A 25384-nucleotide genomic window follows, 5' to 3' on the forward strand; every position below is an offset into this window, starting at 1 on the left:
GATTTGAGCTGATGATGTAAATCCGTATTTGGATAGAATTTCAGTGGAAGATTTTGTACCAATTGTGTAGACCTTGCAAACTCAGAGAATTGACTGTTGTGTCTGTTCCTCACTTGTTTAGTATTTACATTCCTTGCTACTCTTAACACAGGCTATAAAGTGCTAATGAAAGACAAGAAAGGCTGGAAATGCCTTTCCAGAGAATCCTTTGCATGGTGAGGGAGGGAGAGACACAAATGTGCTTGCAAGTCCAAACAGAACTATGCTGGAGTTCATCACTCCCTTTCCTTCGGTTTTCTGGAGAGGTACTTAATGGTGTTTGAATATGACTGTATAGGGCTATTAATGTAACAGTTTTCATTCGTACAGTGCAACATCAGAAAGATAATCTCTGTGTTAAGTACTTTTCCTTTATAATCCCTGGAGAGTCAGAACTCTAAAAGCAAATATTGTATTTACTGTAGACTGTAAGAGGGAAGAAACGAGGCTAAAATGCAAAGCAACGAAGATAAAATAGGGTTCCTTTTGGATGTCTGCAGTGGTACTATGAATATATACATACACACTGTTATGCTTTTTATATTTTCTCTAATTTGAAATAAACAACATGATTGCAGATTAGATCAATCACGGCTTCAGTATTTCTGGCCAAAGCAAGAAAAGACTCGATGTGCTAGCTAACCACGTAATTGAAGCAGGGATTGTCTCACTGTTGGTGATTTGTTTAAGGATTTTAATTTACAGTAATGGGTATTCTTCATCGCATTGTAACCTGGCTCTCCATGTCTGCCTTTGGAAAACGCTCCCTGCTGGTATATACCACTGGAATGATGATGCAAGGCATTAAACAGCAAAACGGAGCAGCTGAATGCTGCTGCTTGACATCTCTTTCCTAGAATAGAACGGAGTGGGAAAATTCATGCCTAGCTGTCCTTATTTCAATTTGCACAGGATCTCGGGAGGGAGCTCAGCCACTGTTGGGGGCTGGGGGAAGTGGAAGTGGAGTGTCCTTCAGAATTCATCCGGTGAGCAGGTAACCAGTCCACTCCAGAGGACAGTCCTGCCTTGGCTACTGGAAGAACTGAAGGATAAGATGACTTTCCTGCAACTGACTTGTGTGTTTCTTCTTAGGAAGTTAAGCAAAGGAGCAACAAACAGTGGTAGCTGGAGAATATCGCAGGTGCTTGAAAGCAATTTGACAAAAAAAGTAAAGAGAAAAAGAGATCAACAGTGTACAGCACATTTATTTTAATGGAATAGTTATTCAGACTGGAAGAGAGCTGTTGGGAATCCAAACAATGTTCAAAAACAATAGAACATGGTGTGAGGACCTCTGTGTTCAAACGCTTTGAAGTTGCTGTCACTTACTCTGCTTTTGGAATAGTGTCCAGGAATGAAGCAGTAATGAGGGCCAGCTACCATGGTTGCCTCCTTATTTTTATATATTTGGTGTATTTTTGATGGAATCATCAGTTTAATGAAGAGCAAATACACTAAACATAAGCAAAAGTTGTATTAAGGAAAACTGAAAAGAGGAGCGGTAGGAAAAAAACTATGAATACAAAGGGAAGCAGAGGAATAGGGGGTAGTGTAAAGAAGAAAATGTGGTCAAGCTTATAGAAAGTTTTTTGAATGTCCAGAAAACAGGTTTGGTTGCCTGCTCCAGATGGACAAATGCCTTTTCACTTGAATTCCTTCCAGGGACCCCATCCATGCTTTCAGTACACATCTAAGGAGCTCGATGGACTTTCTCTTCAGGGTGCCTGGAAGCCTTGGCCATATGTCAGGATCCTCTTTCTTGTGGGCAGCTCAGTTGATATTGAGAGTAAAAGTCTTTTTTTTCAGTGAAAGCTAATGGCATTATTCCTGTAATCCAAAACTGGATATTTTGTGTCTGAATTCAGTGACTTCTACAATCAACAGGATTTTATTCTTTTTTTCAGGAGGCTGTTATTTAGGCCACCACTGCTAGAAACCCACGCTTTGCTCATTGATAGTTCAACAGTAATTTTATTTACAGTTCATTTTGTTTGGGTGCTGGTGACTCTAATCTTTCCATAGTGTCGGCGGTGCAGTTCAGGTCTGATGTACGGGTTCACCGTCCTGCTAGCTGGAAAATCTTATTGCAGATACGATTTCTGTCATCTGTACAAGAGTTAGGAGAACGTATGTTGTGGATGTAGTGTGGAAAAAGAGTGGGTGGTATGAGGTAGAATGCTGGTTGTGATCAAACCCTCACTCTTGTCCACTCTGTAACGGTGATTTAAATGTGAATCTGTATACATGAAACGTTTAACCATATGGTGTACCTGTAATTGCTAGAGGAACTGAGGTATTGGTTATAGAAAGCAACACCAAGGTGTTGTGCAATACTACCACGAAGTGTAATAAATGGCATGGAAAGCTGAAATGGTCAGGGAGGTGCGAGTAGCTGCAGTGTTACATACTCATGTTTAATCTTTCAATGAGACACTTGGAATGACATCTTTTTTACAAATGCCAAGGAGAAGGGGGTTTGTAGAAAGCTTTGCAGAATGACACAAGTCTTCCATTTCACAGGACTTTGCACCAAGTAGGAATATTAGTAAGCTGCTCAGGGGGAGGTAGAGCGGATGAATTAAAACTTCATTTTGTTTCTGTTGAGCCTCACCAACTGAACTTTAATGCTTTTTAATTCCGTTCTTTACCTGGCTGGTGAGAGGGGCTGTATTAAACCACAAATACCTTAACATCTGGGGCTCATTTGTTCCAAAATGAACACCATCTCCTTTAATTCCCCATTTGTCTCTCTCTGCTCTTACAATATTTGCCTTGTGCGGATTCCCCTTGCTAATTGCAATCCATCCAGTGCTGCGTGTGAAAAAGCCACTTCAGTTGCATGATTTAATGCTTTTAAGTCATCTTGGCTTTGCTGACTCATTGGTCAACCTTGAAAAATCATAACAGTGCAAACACTGCAATGCCATCAGAGGACTAGCAGGTTGCGCAGGGGACTCTGTTACTGATTAGTGTCATTTTTTTTCCGAGTTGAAAGAGCTATTGTGTTTAAGGCCATGAGATTTAGAATTAGGAGTAATTAAAAATCAAGGCTGCTGCCTTTATATTTTTTTAAATATGAAGGGCCCCAGGAGTCTCTGTAATCATTAGAAAATCCTGTTCTCGTGCTAAGCTTGTCCTTAGAAGCAGTTCTGTTGTTGGCTTTCGTGAATGTAAAGCAGCATCTTGTTCGGAATAGATGCTGAGAGAGGGGGAAATATCGTAAAGGCGAGGGAGAAGAAAAGTGCGTGTGTGTGTTTGGGGGGCAGGTATTCAGTGGCTGCATGGTTGCTTTGTAATGGGTCCTTAGCAACTGGCTCTCTTGCTCTAATGGGAAAAATAGATGGTGGGAAAGCATTCAAGGAAAGTGGGTCACAGTTGATCCATGACCTAAAAGGAAAAGTGGGGGGAGGGAATAATCAGCTGAGATCATTAATGAGGTGAAAATTTAACCTTATAAGGCTTATTCATCAAACTGGGCAAAACCACTATTCCAGTGCTCGCTTACGTGATAGCAAACGCAGCTCCCACTCCCTCAAAACACTACAATTGCTCCATGGCTTTTTATTAAACAAAAAAAGAAAAAAGTTGTTTGTTTTAAACACTCTCCAGCCACACAATGATTAGAGATGACAGTTTGGCTGTGGGGCCTTCCTTTCAGTTCAGGAAAATATAGAACATCGCTGAGCTGTCCTTTCCTGGTAAAAATGAGGTCATTTGTAAAGCTTTGTGTACATTTCTGCAGCACTTGTAGAACAGAGCTAGCAAACCAGTCCTCCTGAAGTCGCAATCCTAACTCTACCGATATTCCCATTTTTAAGAAATGCAGACCCATTGACCATGTGAAGACGAGAAATCGCGAGCTCTGATTTCGACTAAATGGCTCCTCGAGGATGTATAGTTTTGATTTAATTGTCAGGGGTGCGTACACTGCAGTCGTAAGCGCGCTGCCTTCACTGACTCTGAGCTTCTTACAGCTCCGTAAGGCTAAGGGAAAGCTTCTTCTAATCTGTTTCCTTTTCCATGTGAGCTCTGAAAGCAAAAGCATGCTGTCGGGCTTGATTTTTCTCTTTGTTACATGTACAAATGAATTGTATACATTATATTTGTTAATCCCTGTTGTTCACAAAAAATGCCTATGGCAATTAGAATTAATTAAATAATGATTTATTTTATGTAAAAGCTAATACTAATTTTTATATCACAACTATTTTTCTTCTACCAATCAAATGTTATATAGCTGCTAACGTTTCAAGGTAGTTTTAATTAGCATCTCAGCCTAATGCAACTCTGTCCCAGCATGCATCATCAAATAAAATAAGAAAGGATAGCAGAGGGTGTACTGGGTAAGTGACTGGAAAATATGGAATAATGTGAGATGTGAGCTGGTGCATCAGATTTGCTTTCCCTTCTACCTTGAAACTTCAGGGAATATGTTCCCGTTCTGTCCAGGAAACTCTTGATGTTAAGCCCCAGATTCTCTGACCTGCTTTGAAAAGCATTAACTATTTCAGTCAACTCTGTTGACATTCAATCCAATGAAAAGTGGAAGCACAGAAAAGTAAAGAAGCATTCAAGCTTCACGTGATGAAGATACTTGGTAGAAAACAGTAGATTAAAAATGTCTGACTTTGTAGGAGAAGTGAACTTAGACATGCCGTGTCCCCTTCTCCCCTTTTTTTCTTAACCACCTATTCAAATACTCTGGGAGTATGTCGTGTTTCCTAACATATGAAAATAGTAGGAAAACATCTGGGCTTACTAATAAAATTAAGTCTGCTACTTAAATAGCAGGCAGCATTGTTTGGGGCCTCAGAGATGTTCCTGTGATGCAAATAATAATAGTGGCTTTGGAAAGCCGCTTTACTTCTGCTGTGTTGCATAATTTTCAAATACTGCTTTTAAAAGAGTAGAATTGCATGAAGTTCAAAGAAAAAGTGCATCATGAAAGGTTTTTTTTGTGTTTAATAACATAATGGTTGAACATATGTATAGTGCTTTCCTCTGAGTGTTTCACAGTACTTCATTGGGATGGGAACATCATAAACACCGACTCAAAGGTGAGGGAGATAAGCACAGCAAAGGGAAGAGACTTATGAAAGAGCGTGGCTGAGAAACAGGTTTCTTTGTTGCACAGCCTTCTGCTCTTTACCGTTAGAAACACTTCCCAGTTTTGTTCTTCTGTCGGATTTTGTCTTCTCTGATGGATGGTTATAGCAAGAAAACTGATGTGCCTTAAAATAATCTGTAAGTAATACCCCTCTCAATGAATTTGAAATTGCTCGAGTAAAGCTCCACGTTTGGTGTTCATAGGTGACCTGCTGCCCAGCTAGATGAAGTCTATCGTGCGTGATTGTGTGGGCACAAAGTCCAGATAACCTTCCCTTCATTAAACCAAAACGAGCACGAGTCCACAGTTCTCCAGTGTCGGCAAGTCAGAATGCGATCCCGGGTTTTGTGTTTTTTCTCCATATCTTTCACTTACAGTGACAAGCTCAGCAGGTTCAGCCTTCAAACCATTAAAATAAATGTTCACATTATTAAAATCCCATATTTGATGGATTCCTCTCTGTTTCCTGTATCAAGCACTTGAGACCTGTGAGCTTCAAGTCTATATTCTCCCATCAGCAGTATCCAGGTTCCTCCACCTGCCCTGGGACAGGTTTCTTCCCTTTTGCCATCTGCTGAGTGAAGGTGCTGATGACCATACAAAGAGGGGTTGTATGGAAAAACAGTTGGAAGAGGGCTAGAGATCTTAGGGAACCACATGGTGTTACTAATCCTCCAGCTTTCCAAAGACTTGTCATCACAAATAAGAGTTTTCCACTTTCAGAGGGAGGAGGGAAAGAGAAAAAAGAAGGAAAGAAATTAACCCTGTGGTGTGATGACAGAGATTTCAATAAATCACACTGCGTTTCACACTGCTGCTGACAGCCAGCCAAACCTGAGCTGGCCAAGTTTCCACAGGTCAAGTACGTTACAGGGAGCTTAAAAATACATCCACAAGTGTTTAACTACCTTTTCTGTTGTGCGAGGCTTTTGAAGTTAAGAGGCTTTGTACATCATAGGATGGTCAAAGAGATGTGGATGGTTTTCCCATTTTTTCCCGTCTTCTTCATTCCCATTTATTCTGGAAAAGTGCCAGCAAGTCCCCAAGACCTGGGTTCATTTTTGCTTGTGAGTAAAACCTCCAGAGCAAATAATAACCCACTAAGATAAATTCTTGTCCAAAATGTATAATTAGGAAGTTATCTCATCCTTTTAAATTTCTCCTGCTGCAAGTATTTACTGTGACCTTAAAAACACAGTTTTTGACAACTTTTCAAGATGTATTTTCCTGTTGATTTGGCAAACCAGTTCCAAATGGCAGCGTTCTGCTGTTTTCCCAATGCTTCATTTGCGCAGAGAGCCCTGGAAACTCGCAAGTAGAAGACGGAGGTCTATCTTTGAAGTCAGAAGTGTCCCCATAAATGACTGCCATATGACTTGGGAAGTGTGTGTGTTAGGGTGTGGTTTTGTCAGGATTTTTCATGGTATGTTTATTAGGAAAATTTAAACCAGTTTTTCTGAGGGTTTTTTTGCTTCTTTGAATGATCCCTTTAAAGGGGGAGTTGCTTCTTTCGTAATTATATGTAGTTGTTTATTTTCTTGTGAGCCTTAAAAGAAGAGTGTAACTAGCAGAGCAAAATAACTTATTTGCAATAATAGGGTAAAAATAAGAAACTCAATAAAATCTTGTACGATGATGAGAGTTTACTTTAAAGACTCAGATTTGTTGTTGACTACTTGTGTGCTAGTGCTGCTTACCCTTTTATATAACTGCTCTCTCTTCAGATGTAAAAGTATAACTGTGCATAACTCAAAAGTACAAAGGAAAATGAAGCCTTCTTTGAAGAGCTTAGAACACACATCGCACTGGGATTTAGAGGTTTCAACAAGTGCGAAATGGAGACCGTGTGGCCCGTTTCGCCGTGCGTACAGAGCAATGCTTTCCATCTAGCATGCGTAGTGTTTTTTTCATTAAAAATTGCTTAGTATTCTGGCTTCGCAGCCAGTTTCTCTTCTGTAATATATGCGGTTGCATGTGTTGATAGTGGTACATCTGGGGAGACCTGGTTCTGCCACCATTTGACGCTAGCAGTAGCATGTAAGACTTGCTGAAGTTGAAGGCAGGCTCCATCTTAACCCGTTATTCTGTCTTCCATGACGCCGGTAGAAGTACTCACGCTGTAACATAGAATCAACTATCATTAATATTAGGTCTTGGGGGTCTTCCCCCACCCCCCAAAAGCACTAGAGGGAGTTATAAGTATGTTGAAAGTCACTGGGGAAAATCACTTTCTAACTATCGACATTTTAGTAGCATTCTAATGAGGCACTTAGATTTTTCTAGTATGTTATATTGAGGATTCGTTAGAAAAGATTCAGAAAAGGGAAACTTTTGGATTCTTTTTTAAGCTTCCCTGTAATACAACTTGGAAAAAAACCCCTCTATTGATTTTGTTGTTGTCCAGCAATCTGATCAGAGCTGAGGTCTGCTCTACAGAAAGACTGGGCACCTTTCCAACTCCCTTTTCTGCCCCCAAAAACCTGGCTGGACAAAGATAACTCCTCTCTGAAGAACTGGGAAGTATTTCCTAGACAACATTCATGTTTCCCATTACTAAACAGGCAGAATTTAGAACAGGTAGGAGGAACAGGCGTGTTCTGCAAAACCGAGGGGAAACAAAGCAAAAAAACGCTGTCCCCAGCCCCACACCCCTGCTGTATTTTCCATTTAATTTGAAAAGTCAGCTAGTCTCCTGCCCCTCATGCAGATGTTCAGTTGAGCTACAGTTTGATAAGATTATTCACCCCAGTAACATTTGAGAGCTTTGCCACAATTCCCAAAGTTTTGCCTGCACACATGCTTTACCCTCAAGCCTTGGGAAGGATAAAGATTTTCTTCTTCATTTGCTTGTATGTTTAAGATTTCTCCCTCCTCTGCCACTAAAACGAAGCCTGATGCTGATTTTCAGTTTTATTATTTTATCTGCAGCCTCTCTGACACTCGGCTAATACCAGAACCCTGTTTTCCAAGGCACTGTACAGGAGCATTGACTCTACCCGAAAGACTTACAAAGGCAGGCAAGGGACTAAATTTCCCAAGGCCACATAGTGGGGTGAGAAGAGATGGGAACAACCTCTAGCACCTCTTGGTTCTCCAGCCAGAGGCAATACCACCTAATGAAGAGGCACTGAATATCTTAGCACATTTTATCCACCCGCAAAAATTGCCCTGTCGTCCTCTGAGGTGGGGTTGTCCCACTCCTGCCCTACTCCTTCTGTCTTCTGATAGATTGCCAAAATGAACCCTCAAATACTGGCATAGCCGAAGTCCTTCCCCTTCCCCTGGCTGCTGGTGGAAGTCCTCCCTGCCCAAACTAAAATGCTCCATTCGTTGAAATAAAGCGTGATGGTCTGTGTTTTCCTCTGTGCTGCAGAAATCACCTTTGTCGCCTCTTTGACCTCCAGTTCACCAAAACCCTTCCATGTGTAGAAAGTAAAATTTGGCTGGAGCCCTTCCCAGATGACTGGCAGCTTCTCCATGCTGTCTACAGGGTGGGTTAGCGCAGAGGCGGTCAAGACCACACCGTGCTGTGGTCTGAAGCGCTCACAGTTGTCGCCTCAGCAGTATCACGTTAAACCCATCGTGTACCAAGATGTGCTGAAGCGGCCACCCAAATCTGAGAGCTCTCATAGCGTGTGCTGTGTTTGTGTGAACGCTGTTGGTGTTTCCACTGAGGTCTGCATCTTTCGAACAGCTCGCTGCAGCTGCGTTTGTGCGTTATAAACCAGCATGCTTTAAAGCGCCTTGTGAAGCAGATCCTTCCAGCCTCGCGTTGCAAGGGAACAAGAGTCACGCCACGCGCAAGCGTGTCTGCGCGTGTCAGCAAAGTGCCTTTTCAGCGTGATAGCTGAGTGCAAAAATTTCAAAAGGAATCAAGACAATTAAATTTCAAACCCACATCTCTTCTGTTTGCTAGGAATTCATCGTTTCACGTAGATGCAACATTTCGTTGTGTGTCTTGTGTCTTCCATATACACAATTTCATTTTAATTTTTTAATATTGTCTCTCCCTGTTGTTGGGATTTTTTTTCTTTCTTTTTCTGGACAGGTTATACATATGCTAATAGAAATATGCCTATTATTTGAAGCATAGTTCTGCTTGTCAATGAAGCTTCATTAACACCGTTATCACTGCCTGACATTTATCTTATAATTTTCCAGAGTTGACTGTTACATCTCCATGGAAACGCAAATTGCAATTGAAACAAGTGAGATAATAAAGGCATCCAGAGAGGATTGACAGTATGCAAGCCCACAATGTTTGCAGGCTACATTTGTTTATAGTTCCTTAGATAAATCCACTGCAGTGGAGATTTTTATTACCTGTTTCCTATCTGTCTATGACTGCTGCTTATTGCAAGGTTTAGAACAACACTTTTTTATTTTGCTTTTTAATTAGAGCAATAAATTTTATTGGACTCGGCAAGGGAGGCATTGCAGATGTAAATTCTAGAGTGATTTTTCCAGGTTGAAATATGAAGGTTTTCATATACAATTTTGGCACTATATAGGCTGATGTATTCTTAGGTTGGTTTGGGGTTTTTTTGAAGCAGCCAAAACTTACGATCACGGACTCTTCTGATTTGCTGACTCTTTCAGTATGCAAGAAGGGTCTTTTTTTTTCTACACCTAAGGACTTGAGCTCTCTAAGTTCGTGACTCTAAATCAATTTAGATGGTGCCTCAAAGCATAGAGTCATGAAACTGGAGTGGGTCCAGAGTGAATTAATCTGAAATTAATTTGATTTTGAAAGGCTCCATCTGGCTGTGTTTGGAAAAGGAATTTAGACAGATATATAAACAAATGATCATCTGTATTCTATATGCCAGATGTGGTGTCAAAAAAATGAAGAAATGGTTTAAAAAAAAAATAAGCTGAGGGGGATTTTGCTATAATGATGCTCAACTTGTTAAAATCAAGATTTCATCACACTTTGGACAATAATCTTTTCCTATATTCAGATTTGTAAAAGAGGGGAGCATGAGTGATCTTGATAGGATATTTTGTTTTAAGTAAGAAAATTGAATGTCACAGCTTGCTTTAATTGTCTATTTGAGATCTCACATAAATAAGCGCAGCTAAACGAAATTGGTTGTGCCCTTAATTCGAGCAGCGCTGTGATCTTCCGTTCCCTCTTTAAGGAAGCTATTTAGGTAAAGCAGCCATGTCAGGCGGGAACCGTTGCCCTCCCTCTCTCTGGACATACGCTTCTGGGCCCTGGGAAAGCAGCTCCCTGTGCTTGCGGGAGCGGGTCGGAGCGCGTGTGTACACACGTGGGTGCCAGTCTTAAAATACGTTGGACTGTGAATTAATTCTTGCAATAATTGGTCGACTTTAGCACACAGAAGCGGCTGGGTTTCAAAACAAATGTTTGGAGGACACTTCTCCCATGCCCTCCATCCCCCCAACCTCAACTCCAGGATGCAGTTTGCCATAAACTAGATAAGTCCTTGCAAACCTCATAAGAACTCACAGAAAACTGCCAGCCTGAAAATAAAACTTGCTGAAATAGTCACGACATTAGTTATCAAGTAAAAAAAATATTCTTTGAAGCCTTCGTTATTGCCTTTGAAGTTTTTTGGGGGGCAAAGGAAGAAGTGAATTGAGTAACAACTTTGTAAATTTGGAGCAGTGTTTGGAATGTGGAGAGAGACTGAAGCGGTTGACAAGAAAACAGATAGTCCTACATGTCCTGAATTTTAAAAGCCTGATACTATTCTAATTCGGTTGTTGACATGTCACAAATATATAAGTGTAATCAAATCCTTTTTTTTTTTTTTAAGTAATACCGATAAATGTTTCCTGCCACACAGAAAGACGTATGCTTCATTGCAAATGTGTGTAATCAGTAAAGCAAGGCATTAATAATCCACACTATTAATACTGAGCAGTTAGCTACTTCAGACTCAACTTCATGCAAAAAATTCTATCAATCAGTGCTCCAAAACTATAATATAATTGTGCAAGCACATTACTTGCGTTACAGTCCAGGTTACAGTAATGCAGAGAGAACCCTTTGCAATTTGAGTCCCATTTAGACATAGCACAGATATTTACGCAAAAGGACAGCCTCTGCCCCAAAGAGACTACAAAGGAAAACGTTGGTGAGGAGCATCAGAAGAGTGGAGCGGTAAGTTGCAGTCGTTGCTTGGGAGCATCATGGTTGTGGTCATCTGCCAGGGTTCTCTTCCTGCCATAACGGCAATTAGGTTAGCGACAGAAAAATTATAAATTAGAAACCTTTGTTAATGCTAAACTCTTCAGGTCAAAACCAGATGTGCAGATGCTCATCTGGGTGTGGGCCAACAGAAAACAGATATTTAAAATTTATGACCTAGGTATTTATCGGAAAAAACTTAACTCCTGTGGTGCTTTTCTCCTGCTGTGTAGAGTTAGAAATGCACCTACCTTACATCTGATGAAGACAGACCCAATCTTGTTTGAGGCTTTAATGTACAGAACAAATTCTGCCCAGAAAGCAAAAATGACTTATTGGGTGGTTGCCTAAGCTGAGCTTTATATTGCAGAACATTATTGCTTGGCAGACCTCATCTAGCCTTGAACTAATTAGTTCCCAAAGCCTACGGAGAGCCTGGAAGAACAAGGCTGATGGTTAATACGTAGCCTCTTAGTTTAGACCTCCAAGCACTTATTTTAGTCATTCCTATCATGTATCCCTAGAATTCTGTGATCCTCATCTATACTTGAACAAGGAGGGAAACAAAGTCAAGACAGTAAGGGTTGGAGTTGGGTGGGTTTGGCTTTCTTTAGCTTTTAAAGGGCAGGTGTCTGTTGAGCTCCTACTAGTTTCAGTGTAGTAAAACCTACAGGCCAGTTTAGGCAAATCGTTAAAGATACTGAAAATAGACCATTATAAGTTTTATCAGCATAAACCAAAAGATGCCACCCAGTTCAGACCTGTACAGATGGTGTGTTAAATTGTTTGCTTCCACTATTGGATGAACTAGCAATGATACTTCATTGGTTTCCAAAATAGAGGACTTGGAAAAAACAAACCTCTTCCTCTCCCTGTTTGCCTTCACTTATGCACTCATTCATTCTCTTCTTTACATGTATTTTAATTTGTATGAGTTACTCCATTCGTGTCTGTATACAGCACGTACACATCATTAAGCACTACTGTGTGTTCTAAAAAATAATTTGCTTGATAAAAAATAGGTCCATACACCAGAGTTGAGTTGGGACAGTCTGACATTGGACATCTTTTTTTTTTTTTTAAATACGTATTTGAGTGTAAGAGTGTTTTTAAGATGTGATGTACAAGATGTACAAAGCTTTTGCAGAGTTACTGTTGCTTGACTCTGTAGTTCTAGGAAGCATTACCAAAAGCAGGTCATTAAAATAACATAATTTGGTAGTTTTAAACATGTATACAAGGGATATCCAGGGTTTATGTTGAAACCCCAGCCTTAAATCAAACTTTGTAATGGAGGTGGTGCAGCATCACAGAGACTGAGCACCCGAAGAGCCACCAGCCTCTAGGGGTGAATGTGTAGCAATGAGCACGGGGGAGGTTGCAGCCAAGCAGGGACAGACCCTCTCTCATGTGCTCTGGTGAGCGGAACTCTGAGGGCTAATTTTAGGAAGTCAAGAAGCCTTAGCACAAAGGAGCGTACGTACTCCAATGGGCACCGCGAGCGGGAAAGGTAATTTGTTTTAACAAAGCTCTTATTCCGATTTCCCTTTGTATCCTTGATTTCTTCCTGTGATACTAATGAGGAATCTGCATCTATACCTCTAAAAAATAATGTGTTTTCTCTCAGGCATGCTCAGCTCTCTTCTGATGTTTCTCTAGTATGTATTTTGTTCAGTAATTTTTCCAATTCATATTGCCCGTCGTATCATGCAATCTGACCTACCTGCTTGAAACCGTAGGTCCCTTTCTTCTCCCAGCCCAAATTTATTCCCCACCAAAGCATTTTTCAAGGTAAGAAAAGCTGTTTTCCCCGGATTTTCAGATGTTTTTTCCCCTGTGACAGGATGCTACCTCCTTACCTTAGCTAAAATTTGCATTTAAGTCATTAAAGTGATCACATGTACTAAATTTGGAATTAATCAGAAAACAAGTATCCCCTCTAGTAACGATGGTTTGCCACGTTTGTATGATCTAATATATGGAGAGAGTTAGCAAAGCTGAGCTACAGCTAAATCACTGGTTTCACCAGAAAAATGACTGTGCATTTTAAATTATCAGAACTCCATTGTCTTAAGAAACATTAAGCTTTTACAGATAATTTCTGCCAACGTGGAGGCAACACAAAAAAAAAACAATCTTTGCATTTACCATTCAGTTCTTACATGAGCACTTCAGTATTCTTAGCTGCTGAGAAGAATAAAATCTGAGCATTGGATGTCAGGTATTAAAAGCCATCAGAACTGCTCAGGCACTTAGTGTGAGCGCAAGTGTGGTTGCTCTCTGCTGGATGGACGCAGAATTGCTCAGCTCTTTGTTAAAGGCTTTATGGGTCTGTAAAATGGAGTAAGGGAGAGTGTTCGCGAGCTCAGGGTTTCGGTATCCCTCCTGCAGTTGCAGTTGGCCTTCGAGTGTAGCAGAATGGCAGCTTTGCAGGTCTTGTAGCTACTCAGTTGTCGGCTGGGTGCAGGGAAGCCTGGAGACAATTATTTTGTAGACATTGTGGCACGAATGGGACCAAACATCCCGCTGTATGCTGCTTGGTTCCTCGGGCATGATGTCAGGTTCATTTAGCAACTGCTGTTAGGGCTATGTGTTACTTAATAATAATTATTAGTATTATTAGCATTTAATAGTTCTGCCAAAAACTGTACAAGGCACTACAGCAGGAGTGGTTAATGATTTTTGAAACATCATCTTTCGGCTACTTTTGAGCAACTGCACTGTGAAAATGCTGATGGGCCAGAAAGCTTCTGGAGATGCCTTTTTTTTTCCCCAAAAACACAGAGACCTGGTCATTTACGGCTTAAAAATATGGAACGGCTTCTTATTCTGTTTGTCAGAGGTTCTGGCCCTTATTTTGCTGGCCAAAATCCAATTTAGGTAATTACATTCTGTGTCTATAAATCGCAACCCCCTGCAGTTTTCAATTGGGTATGGTATTGTTCTACCCTTCCTGGCTGAAATTGTTGTGCGATAATGCTCCATGTCATTAAACAGCTGCTGTCTGTCACCTTACGATGAAGTCATTCCTCTCTAAACAACGAGTTTATAAAGCCCTTTTGGGTCCTTCCAGATAAAATTTACTCGTAAACCAGCAATTATGATCTTTCGAGTATGGTAAGGTGATGCTTTTTTGTCTCTCTTGACAGCAGTTGGAGTCCTTCAAATGGGTGTTGTGTCTTTTGTCAGCTTGTGTGATATCCTGGCAGTGACTCCACAGCTTGGATATAAATATTTATTACTGTAAAACCCTGATGCCTGTAAATGCCTCTGTGCTGGGGTGGATTTAGTAGTCTTTACTCTTGGAACCCGTTCGTTATTATGTTCTTGTTGTTATGTTGGTTCTTCGAGGGAGTTCCATGTTCTCCTACAGAAGACTTGTACCATAGAACATGACAAAGGCAAATCCCCCGCAAAATGGTAAAACCACTAAAATAGGGTGAGGGTTGAGACGTGAATTAACCAGAACAGAACAGTGAGAAGGGTTCTGGGCAGGGTTAAAAACGGATTTGAAAAGCAGGTCTCATGTAAACCCGTTTGGTCCCCATTAACAGCTGTTTTTCAGCACCTGGCTTGACGCCTGGTTCATTAGTGGAAATGAACGTGGATTAACGCCAAAGCTCTGAACAGTGCTGAATGTAAGAGAGAGTCCTTTTTGATCCAGACTTTGTTGCTGAAGTCCACCTCTCTCTCCTTAGTGGTCAGTTGACTTTTAGCAGTCTTGCTGTAATTACAGATCTGAATGGGAGAGACAGAGAAGGCGTCTACTAGGGTTTTCCAGTGCTCCTGCTTAAGCAGTGGTGATATTAAAACAATCTCTAGCTCCTCAAAGAGTGGCCCTGTCAACTTGCTGAAATGATGGAATGGTAGTTAGGTTATTAGAAGGAAAATTGGCACAAATTGAGAGAGAGGATGTTCTGGCAGCATCCACAAGCAGCCAGCGACTCAGTGGCTTAATCTCTGCCCTCGGGCTGCTCTCTACAATATAGATGACACCTTGTCAGTGAAGATGATGTGCTGGGTCACCCTTGAGTCCAGTGGGCTAAATTGACCATGGAGGGAAGGATTGCTGTGGTGTAGAGACAGCAAGCCACATAATCTAATTTTTTTTTTATTTTATTTTAATGTATGTCATCATTTGGGTACTGACAGTAATTGTCAAGGGATCCCGTTCTCATTAGTGTCCCCTAGACACAGCTATCTCTGTACGCAGATGCTTTCAGGAAATAGTCCTGAGCTCTCACAAGGATTGCTATGCCTCCTTTTGGAAGGTTTCGTGCGTGGTTTCTCTTTTGACTTGTTATTTCTTGGGTACAGCAGGAGGGGAAGATGGGGAAGGAAGGAGCCACATCCTCTGAGAGCCATTGTGTTGGCAAAGAGAAGTGACAAAAAACCCTGCAGCTGTTGGCGACTAAGAGGTCTTAGCGCAGAGCAGTAATGTCCATTGGGTGAAGATAAAGGCTGGGAGCGGATGAGGGAATTCATTTTTAGCAGAGATTATTTGTGAGGGATCAAGAATATTTCACTGTATTTTGTATTGACCCAACAAGCTCTGTGACAACTGAACTGCCAGATAGGTGTGCTGTATAGTTGTGTTCCTCAGTGGAACCTTCCAGTACACTGCAGGGATCAGATCCATAGAATCTATAAAATTTTTTTTTTTTTTTCCATTGGGAACTTTCTGTTGTTTTATTCGCTTGTTCGGTTTGTCTCCATTGGCCATAGTCCTGCGGCTACTTGCCGAAGCTGGGTGTGGATGCTACTGCAAGTGCCATTGCTGCAACAGTGCTCGTGTGCTCCTCAAAACCCCGACGGTGAGAGTGGGATCCCTCCTCCGACAGCCTCGAGAGCCTTAGTTTGCACTGGAAAGCAAAGGAGATGCAATTTAGAAAGGAGCCCAACTGTGCTTGTAGAAATGAGTGCCCTCTCTGTGGACTGAACTTGCCTATCAACCCCCCAAAATGTTGGCATCTCAGTGAAACCGCTACCTTTGTGGCAGAAAAGAATTATACAGAAAAGTCTAAGTTACGCTTGGTTTTTTCTAAATCTGCAGGAGTCAGTGGATTGGTAGAGCTGTCAGTGGACAGTGGAATTTAGTCCACAGAAGTTTAACTTACCCACGTTAATTCAGGCAGCAAGTTACAAAACCTGTCCCCTGGAGCTTTGCATCACAGCGTACGGTAGCCTACGCCTTTAACCCTCTTTATCTAATAAAGCATTTAAGGAATATGATCAATGTAATTGGCCTTCAGTTCCACCAAAGTAAAGAAAAGGCTTAAGCATTTTGTGGAATTAGAAGAGACCTTGGCCTGTGCATAAACCTTTAGCCCAAAGCACTAACTTGATGCTAATGGAGTCATTAACCTGAGAAAACAGTTAGAAGTATTCGGTTTTGTGGTTTCCTAAAAATTGGCTTGTTAGCAATGGAAATTGTGGTGTCTTGGTGGTAAAGGTGGTTGGGTAAAGAAAAAAGCAAAGGAATAAACTTGTTATTCTTTATTAAATATGACCTTTGCTGTAATTTTGGGCTAAAGTAGCAATTGTGTATGGATTTCTTAAGGAAAGGATCCAACAGAGAGACTAGATGGAGGGCATAATTTAAAAATGAACTCAATTCATTTTTTAATGTAAACAACATAGAGAATAAATGAAGCGAAAAGTGAAGCCGATTTCTGAAAGAAAATAGTTGACTGAATCCACGGCAAAGCTGGGGGCTGCACAGCTAAGCTTCTACCTTTTCTTGTCTTTGCAGGTCCAAAATGACACGTAAGCATTTTCCTTAGTTATTGTAAGCTATGGGCCAGGGTTTTTTCAACCTCCCTACTGGGGAGGTTGTTTAACAGATGGGGTTTTACGTACAGGAATAGGAACTGGAAAGACATAATGGAGTGATTTTGTAGAGGTGTATGTGTCATGTAGGTGCCTACTGCTCCATGGAAGTCGTGAAAGTTGTTCCCATGGAGTATCATTCAAGTGAGTCAGTCAGGGTTTTTCTGTTTCTTTGAGATTTTGGGGGAGTGGTTCTTTGGTTTGTTGGTTTAGTTTGGCTTAAGTGTTACGTATGTATGGAAAATGCAGTTTCTAGGGGCTGGAGAAATCATGATTTCTCCAGGTGTGCTTGTGACCTGTGGAACATCTTCAAAATGAAGAACATATGTAAGACAAGAGAGGGTATTTGTGCATGAAACGTGATATAAAAGGTTGGACCAAATCTTTCAGTCTCTTAGGCAAGACTCCCAGTAGAGTCAGTAGGAATTTTGTCTAATGAGTGCGATAAATCCTGTTGTCTGCTGATCGGTGCTAAAGACACTTCACACATGATGATCAAACTTCTTGTTCTTCATTTAAAATGGGCCTTTAATACAACTTTCTCCTTCCTGCCATAAGCAGGGAAGTGCTAAAGTTAATATGGGCATATCAATGTGTTCAGGTGAAGTATGCTTTCAAGGCGATGAAACACATGAAACTAAATAATTTGTCTTTGCACAGGGTATAGCTGTGAGATGGGGAATTACACAGGGTTGTTTTTTTCTTGCCATTCTTAGATTTTTTTTTTCCCACATGTAAAATACGATTTTTGTCTGGTTGTGTGGATTTTGAGCTCTTCCAAGTCCTCCTATGGGCTGAACAATGTTCTCCTATGTTCTCCTGAACAATCTTCAATCAGAGAAACTGTAATTAAAGCCAAGTTTTTGGAAGTGGCAGGTGGCTGTGCAATGCCTGAATTCTGCGATGATCAACTTTCGCCATTGCTGAACACAGGTCATTTCCCCCTTTCCCGGGTGGAATGAGGGGGGAATGCTCTAAAAGTCGCGTCTCATTAGTGTTCTTTCTTGAAGTCGGAGCATCCATCACTTATGGAATCTCTAGCCAAGTAATTAGTTGAAATTGCTGTCCTTAATTATCAATAACGACATGAGGGGTTTTTTTTGCATTTTTACTTCTGTTCAGTGTTTAAAATTATTTGTTTTCTTTATAAGAGCACAACTCTTCCTAAACCATAATATTCTTTTGTCTCACAGAGTAGGTTATGCTTTGTTACTAAGTTCTTTTCCCCTGCAAAAGTGTGTGGTTGTTTTGAACTTAGACGTACATCTGGAGATCAGATAGAGTAACAATTTACAGGGTGTGAAAAATTTCAAAAATTTGATGTCCTTTTGCAGGGAGAAAAACTTTTGGAAGCAGCATTTTAATTTTCGCGACAAAGTAGACAATTTTGCCACTGCCTTCTCTTTTTGAATTGTGCTTTTTTTAATGCCAGGGTGCAATAAAAAATGTGCTTTAAACTGGAGCTTTCCAGACTGCTTTTCCTTTTTAAAGAGCGTAGGCAACTAATCGGCAGCGACCAGCCACATAGCTGGAGTGTTTTCCATTCTAGGCAATATCATACTAATTTGATGCACACATGGATGCTTCACACAATCTGCAAATTCATCGCTGGCATCTTGCATTAGTCATCTGACAGATTGCCAAGTGTTTCATATTCCTTTCATGTGACTTTATTACAAAACGCACACACACACTGCCTGATTTCTGCCAGTAGCCAGTTAAGTGAGAATTCACTGCAGTTCTGTTTACAACAGCCATGGAGAGAAATCTGCACTTATTTGCAACTATCCTCGGCTTTAAAATGCAAAAGTCCCAGTCTCTTCTTATGTAATGACATTAAGCAGCAGTCTGCAGAGAAAACCAGACTCAATGAAAAATGTAATCGCATTGTTTTTTGTTCCTAATACTTATGCTATTAATTAAATGCTGATTTTTTTTCCTCCTTTGTGCCAATTGACATCATCTTCTGCATCTAGCGCACATTAAAACTGCGTAGTCTCCTAACTTGCCTTCTCTTTTTAATCTCCTTTTCTACTTTCTAGTAACGGCACAACTAACAAGATGAATGGAGCTTTGGATCATTCAGACCAACCAGACCCAGATGCCATTAAGATGTTTGTTGGACAGATTCCCCGTTCATGGTCGGAAAAAGAGTTAAAAGAACTTTTTGAGCCTTACGGAGCTGTCTACCAGATTAATGTTCTCCGAGACAGAAGTCAGAACCCTCCCCAAAGTAAAGGTACAGTAGTTGTGCTTTCTTTGCTTTCAATTAGGTTTTTCTCCGATGATCTTGCTTGCCTTCAGGATTTCCAAAGAGGTTTGCATCTGGGCTGCCTGTTTGGAAGCATTCGGTGTTGAGCTATGCAGCAGTCCTAAGAGAGGACTCCTGAATACCTATTGATTACGGTTTTCTTCCTCTTCTTATACTGCAGTTTAAATGTCTGTTATCTGGAAGCGTGCATTCCAACTGTGCAAAAAATAACAAAAGATTGCCGTCCTTGTTTAAATTATTATTGCCAAGAAACATGGAAACCTGAGCGGTCACTTTCCCAGGATTAGCTCATGAAAAATATAATTTTCTACTTCCTTTCGTTTCCTCTCTTTGCACCCCAGGTGGGAATAATTTTAAGGATACAAAAGGGGAGAAATGACAGCAGGGGCTCGTGCTACGTCATTGCTCCAGAGGCAATAAAAATTACAAAATCGTGTCGCCCTGCCCTTTTTCCAAAATCCAATTTCTTTTCTGCAGTCATGTTAAAGGATTGATTTTTGGCACTGGTAATTTCTAAAGGAAAGGGTTGGTTTTCTTTCCTGCATCTTTTTCTATACACATGTAAAGTATTTGTCCTTAACTCTACTGCTTTCTTTCGCTGTATATCTATGCATATTTAGGCACATGAGAATTCTGTGTATTATAGCTCTGTAAGTATAACGTATACTTACATGTAGACTGAAAGTGAATATTTTGTTTCACAGAATGCATTTTTGTCCCCAAATAGCTGTATACTTTCATTTACACTTCAGGTTTCATACATGAAAGTGTTGCTAGCATTACAAATAATTAGTGCAGCTCAGAGGCATAACTAGATATGCACGTGTGCCTGGCTGTACGGTTACTGGATAGTTATTCATTCTTACTGCACTCAAGCCGCTGCTTCTAAAAACCCTTAAAGTGCACATGTGATAGAGAATATCATAAAGTGATTTTGTGGGCTAGCAGCTAACTAACAGTGCAAAACAGCACTCACTTGGGACTCCCAGTTCAGCGAGAGGTGACTGCTATTGCGCGCGGCACACAGCACAAATTTGGGTGCTCCTGTGCTTTTGGGCAAAGCACTGCCAAGGCTCAGCGTTTCCTCCTTGCCCTGGTACGGGGCAGAGGGTCATCTCAGTGGCCTCTTCTTTGCTGCCCCGATTTAAGCAGTCTTGTGCTTTGAGAGCTACTAGTTCATTGCAGATTGCTTGCGTGGATCACTTCTGGTTAAAAGCCTCGGTGCCTTGGTGTGACACCAATGTCAGGGAGGGGGTTCGTCTCACCATCCCTTGCTGCTAATCAGGTCCCCGTGCTGGATTGTTCGTTCCCTTCAGAAGCAGAAGGTATTTTTGGTTGGAGTGCTTCGGTGTGGTTCTGCTTCCAGCTCCGTTCCTCGGGGCTGCAGCACGATCGCATGCAGCCCCGGCTGTGTTAGCACACAGCCCTCACCAAGGGTCTGTTTTCTTGTCATGCTGGATAGAAGACAGCAGTAAGAGGTCAAGCAACTGGATTTTCTGCAGTCCAGGCTGCTATGGATGAGCAAACCCCTACTTAGTTTAAACCACTAAAATGCTGAACTTTGAGACTCGTCCATTTAGAAAGAGCTGATTCCCAGGCCACAGAAATGCCTTCCCACTAAGCAGTAAATGAAGTGAGAATGATCTTGTGGTGAGACAGAAGAAAGCCATTGATTCCCGTTTCTGTAGTGTTTTCCATTATACTGTACCTGTCTGTCAGGCAGCTGGAAGGCATAAGGATTAAGCACAGGTCATGCAAATCATTGTAGACTAATTATGAAGGCTTGTAGTCCCCATACTCAATATTCTTTTTGAAAGGTGGTTGGTTTTGGGGTTTATTTTTGCTTGGACTCTTTTCAGCCGTGCAGAGATGATGCTTTTATGTCACTTCAGGCATTATATGTTTTAATGAGTAAATTAAATTAATCCTCAAGAAAGACCTTCAGGCTTATATTTTCCTGACACAGCAGCAAGCTCCTCTGGTGGTCAGTCTTCCCTTGGAAGCTTTGGAGGAGCGTGTCTCCGTGCCAGCTCTGTGCTTCCTCCTGGCTGAGTCTGCTAGCAAGGTCGCAAGATATAGAAGCCTCTTGAGTTTCTTGTGAATATCTCTTGACTAGGAATTATCTTGATTTTCTTCATCCAGTAGCACAAAGGCTGCTGTGTGAGAGGTTGCTAAGAATGTTAGAAACAAATAAACAAAAAAAATCACCCTGAAAAATGTCTGATAGTCTTGTGGCATCGTGATGCATGAGAAACACTTCACCTGGGCTATCTAACTGGCATTTAATAACGAAGCTGAGTTTTGACTTGTTGTCTGGGGGTGTTGTTGAATTCCGTGCTCTCCTTCTGTGTAAACACCCACATGAAGCAAACATTTTTATTTTATTTGAGCTGGGTGGATTGGGGTAATGCCAGGCATTTTCCTGCCCACTGCCTCTCAGCATCACCCGCATCAAGGGGACCTGGTGGTCGGGTAATGCTGGAGAAAGTCCATTTTTCATTTCATTGCATGCTCGTGGCTGTATGTCGTGCAGAACATTCACAGACTGGTATCACCCAGAAATTTCCCTCTGAATATTCTGCAAGCCACTGCAGAATTGCAACGACAAAAATGCAAGTTACTGTTGCTGCCCATGCGGGGAGGGTGGGGTGGTGGTTTGGTTTTGTTCTTTGAAGAAAGGCGTTTTGATTTTCAAAAGATTTCTCTCTTACTAGACAAGGGCTGTGTGTTTCTGTTAGCTTGGCCAAAGGGGCTTCTCCAATTTGGACAGAATTTTTCTCTGATGAACTGTTTATGAAGCGGCAATCTGAGTCTCTCCCAATTCTGTCAAAAATAACCATAGGCTGCTTCTCCCTCTCCCGCTGTCATTAAGACCATCTTGCATCCCCTCCAACGACAGACGGCCTAGTTCTTGTCTTTCCTCCTTTTTGGTATTGCCTACCAGCTCTGCAAAGCTGAAGCTGGAGGAAGAGGAGGAAGACAGGTAGAAAGCCAAGTTTTACTCACTTTGGAAAACTAGCGGGAAACATCTAACATTGCTGCTAGCGCAGCTGTTGAAGCCTGGCTTTGTTAACTGGGAACCGCAGGGGTGGCTGCGTTTCGGCGGGCGATGGTTGGAACGTCCTGGGTCGGTAGGAGACTCCTCGTGCCTTCCAGAATTTGCAGTTCTCCGGTTCTTTTTGGATGTGTGAAAGAGTTCAGCAAGATAATTTGACTTTGTGTTTATCCCCTGTTGTTTTGTAAGGCTTTTTCCTCTTTCTGCAACAAGAGAAATCCGGGGGATTAGGTAAACTAAACACACACAAAAAAAAGGGGGGGAAAAAAAGGCAGGAAATCCTGTAACACCAAAATAAATGGAAATAAATGGCACTTTCAGCTTCTGGGGGCTAAGGGATTAAAAGTCTAGGCAGATCAGCCCTCTCTGTTCCCAGTCCAGCTTGCTGCCTTTATTTAATTTATTCTGGGTGGATAGATGTCTTTTTTTCGGAGCAGTTGCTAAAGAGAGCTTCTGTAATACCTCAGATACAGCGAGCTCTATGTGAAGGCAGCATACGCCGGCACCGAGATCGCTCTTCCCGCCCCCATCCTCCTAAGCCGGAAAGATTTCCTTAGCTGCTTTTGTTTCGGAGCCCGAGTGCTGAAGCAAGCAGATGGCACGGGGCTGCTTTTGCCTTCTGAAATGCAGCAGGAGAGTCTCAGGCCGGATCCACCATGTCCTTTGGGCACCTTGCCCCTGTCTCGATACCTGTTAATTCTTTGCGGGGGTCGGGGTCCCCTAACCCAGCTTTGTGAGCGCTGCCGCGGGAATCGCGCTGCAGAGAGCAGGGGAGCGGCTCCCGCGCAACAACCGGCTCCTTGTAGCCTCCTGCAGACCCTTTATCAGATGAGAGGGAGGCTGCTGAGCGAACAAGGATGTGCAGTAGCTGAAGGCCGGCGTTTAGGATCGTCCTATTTGCCATGGTAGTTTAAGTCTGCGGGGAAGCAGGCAGAGGAATCTGGTAACGAGACCTTCACCTACAGCACGCGGCAGGCAGACGTGAGGCGAGTCAGGGTTTCTCCATGCGTTTTGACTTACTTTGTGTTTCGAATGCTCTCACGGGTCCACACAAACATTGTTTAGCTTTTGAGATCCCATGAGTTGCGTCACGAACACGTATGCCCTCAAAACTGCAGGACTCGGGACCGCTGCCATTACACACGTGTGTTTTAAACTACGTTTTAGTGATCTTCTCTTACAATCGCAGACGTGAAATCTTTCGTGCACTGACTTAAAACGTGCTTTGCACATTTTTTTTAGCAGGTGCATGCGTACTGTGTGAAGTTTCACACGACAAAGACTGGTCAAAGCCAGATGTTGCCATTAGATTTGACTACAACGGGGAGGGAGAGCGATAAATGGTAAAGCTGAGTTTTCAACTTTCAGTTCCTGACTTCAGGGTGTTTAAATTTAAACCTTAAAGAACCTTAATTCACAGAATCACAGAATCACAGAATCACTAGGTTGGAAAGGACCTTTAAGATCATCAAGTCCAACCATTAATCCAGAACCACCATGTCCCCTAAACCATGTCCTGAAGCGCCACATCCAAACGTTTTTTGAACACTTCCAGGGATGGCGACTCCACCACCTCCCTGGGCAGCCTGTTCCAATGCCTGACCACCCTCTCGGTGAAGAAATTTTTCCTAATATCCAATCTAAACCTCCCCTGGCGCAACTTGAGGCCATTTCCTCTTGTCCTATCACTAGTTACTTGGGAGAAGAGACCAACCCCCACCTTTCAGGTAGTTGTAGAGAGCGATAAGGTCTCCCCTCAGCCTCCTCTTCTCCAGACTGAACAACCCCAGTTCCCTCAGCCGCTCCTCATAAGACTTGTGCTCCAGACCCCTCACCAGCTTCGTTGCCCTTCTCTGGACACGCTCCAGCACCTCAACATCCTTCTTGTAGTGAGGGGCCCAAAACTGAACACAGGAGTCAAGGTGCGGCCTCACCAGTGCCGAGTACAGGGGCAAATATAATTCTATAATTCTGTATGGGTTATAAGTATCATTGTAAATTATATATTAGATGTGAGCTGATTTTTATAAAAGGTAATCCTTATTCGACAAATCTGCTGGAGTTTTTCAAGAGGTTTCTCTGAAAGTGGACAGGTGTGAAATTGTGTATCTAATCAAGCTGGATTTCCCAGGGGTATTTCACACAGCGTCACACAGGAGACGAATACATACGGCTGCTGGTGAAGCAGAGAAGGGCCCGTTTTCAAATGGAGAAGGGAGCTGGTTAGATGATCGAGGGCAGATTAGAATGGGGAGAGGTTACGGGCCAAGGGAAGGGAGGGGATGGTGACTGGAGAGCACCGGGGACTGTTATTGGAGATCGATACTTTTTCACTCTCTATGTAAATGGCTTTGACAGAATGAACCACCAACTTGTTATCCAACTTTTTGGATCGTGCAGAAGGGACTGCATGGGGCGAAGCCACCTGACAACCTGGAGAAAACAATCCAATACAAAGAGATTCGGCTGGGTAAAATGAACCGTGAGCAAGAAGAGTAAATTTGAGTTTTGAGTGAACGCGTGTGTTGAATGAGTATATTTTTCAAAGATTCGAGAGCAGAAAAGGATTTGAAGAGCGCACATATCATAAAAGGACTGACATGATGTTTTGTATCCGTGTGGTCAAAAAGGCACAGAAAACGCAAAGCTGTATAAATGGAAGCATTGAATATAGCTTTCAAGGAAATACTGTACCACTTAAAGAAGGATTTTTTTGATCATGTTTAAACTACAGTTGCCAATATTTAGTACTATTCTATAGAAAAGGGCAGAGGTCCAGAGCAGAGCAGCATGATTTTGTATGAAGTCAGGAAGGGTTAAGCCATGGTAAAAGGTCTAAGAAGGTTAACTTGTAAAGGGCTTCAAGCATTGACTTGCAAGAAAGCTGAAAGGGGAAAAGCTGAGGAAGAATACAGGACTGTACCT

The 25384-nt window shown here is 41.9% G+C and overlaps 1 protein-coding gene across 14 annotated transcripts in view; it reads left to right on the top strand.

Annotated features, from left to right (window-relative positions):
- The window catches only part of CELF2 (CUGBP Elav-like family member 2), a gene marked incomplete at both ends in the record, with an annotated part of 372062 nt that overhangs the window by 223715 nt on the left and 122963 nt on the right, over positions 1–25384 (top strand). For all 14 annotated transcript variants that reach the window (XM_082009660.1, XM_082009658.1, XM_082009649.1 and 11 more), the window contains one exon: positions 19175–19371. In XM_082009660.1, coding sequence (XP_081865786.1) covers positions 19175–19371 — 197 coding nt within the window. The remainder of the gene's footprint in view (positions 1–19174; positions 19372–25384) is intronic.

The sequence above is a fragment of the Phaethon aethereus genome (assembly GCF_964289735.1).
Source record: "Phaethon aethereus genome assembly, chromosome: 1".
NCBI classification, from domain to species: domain Eukaryota; kingdom Metazoa; phylum Chordata; class Aves; order Phaethontiformes; family Phaethontidae; genus Phaethon; species Phaethon aethereus.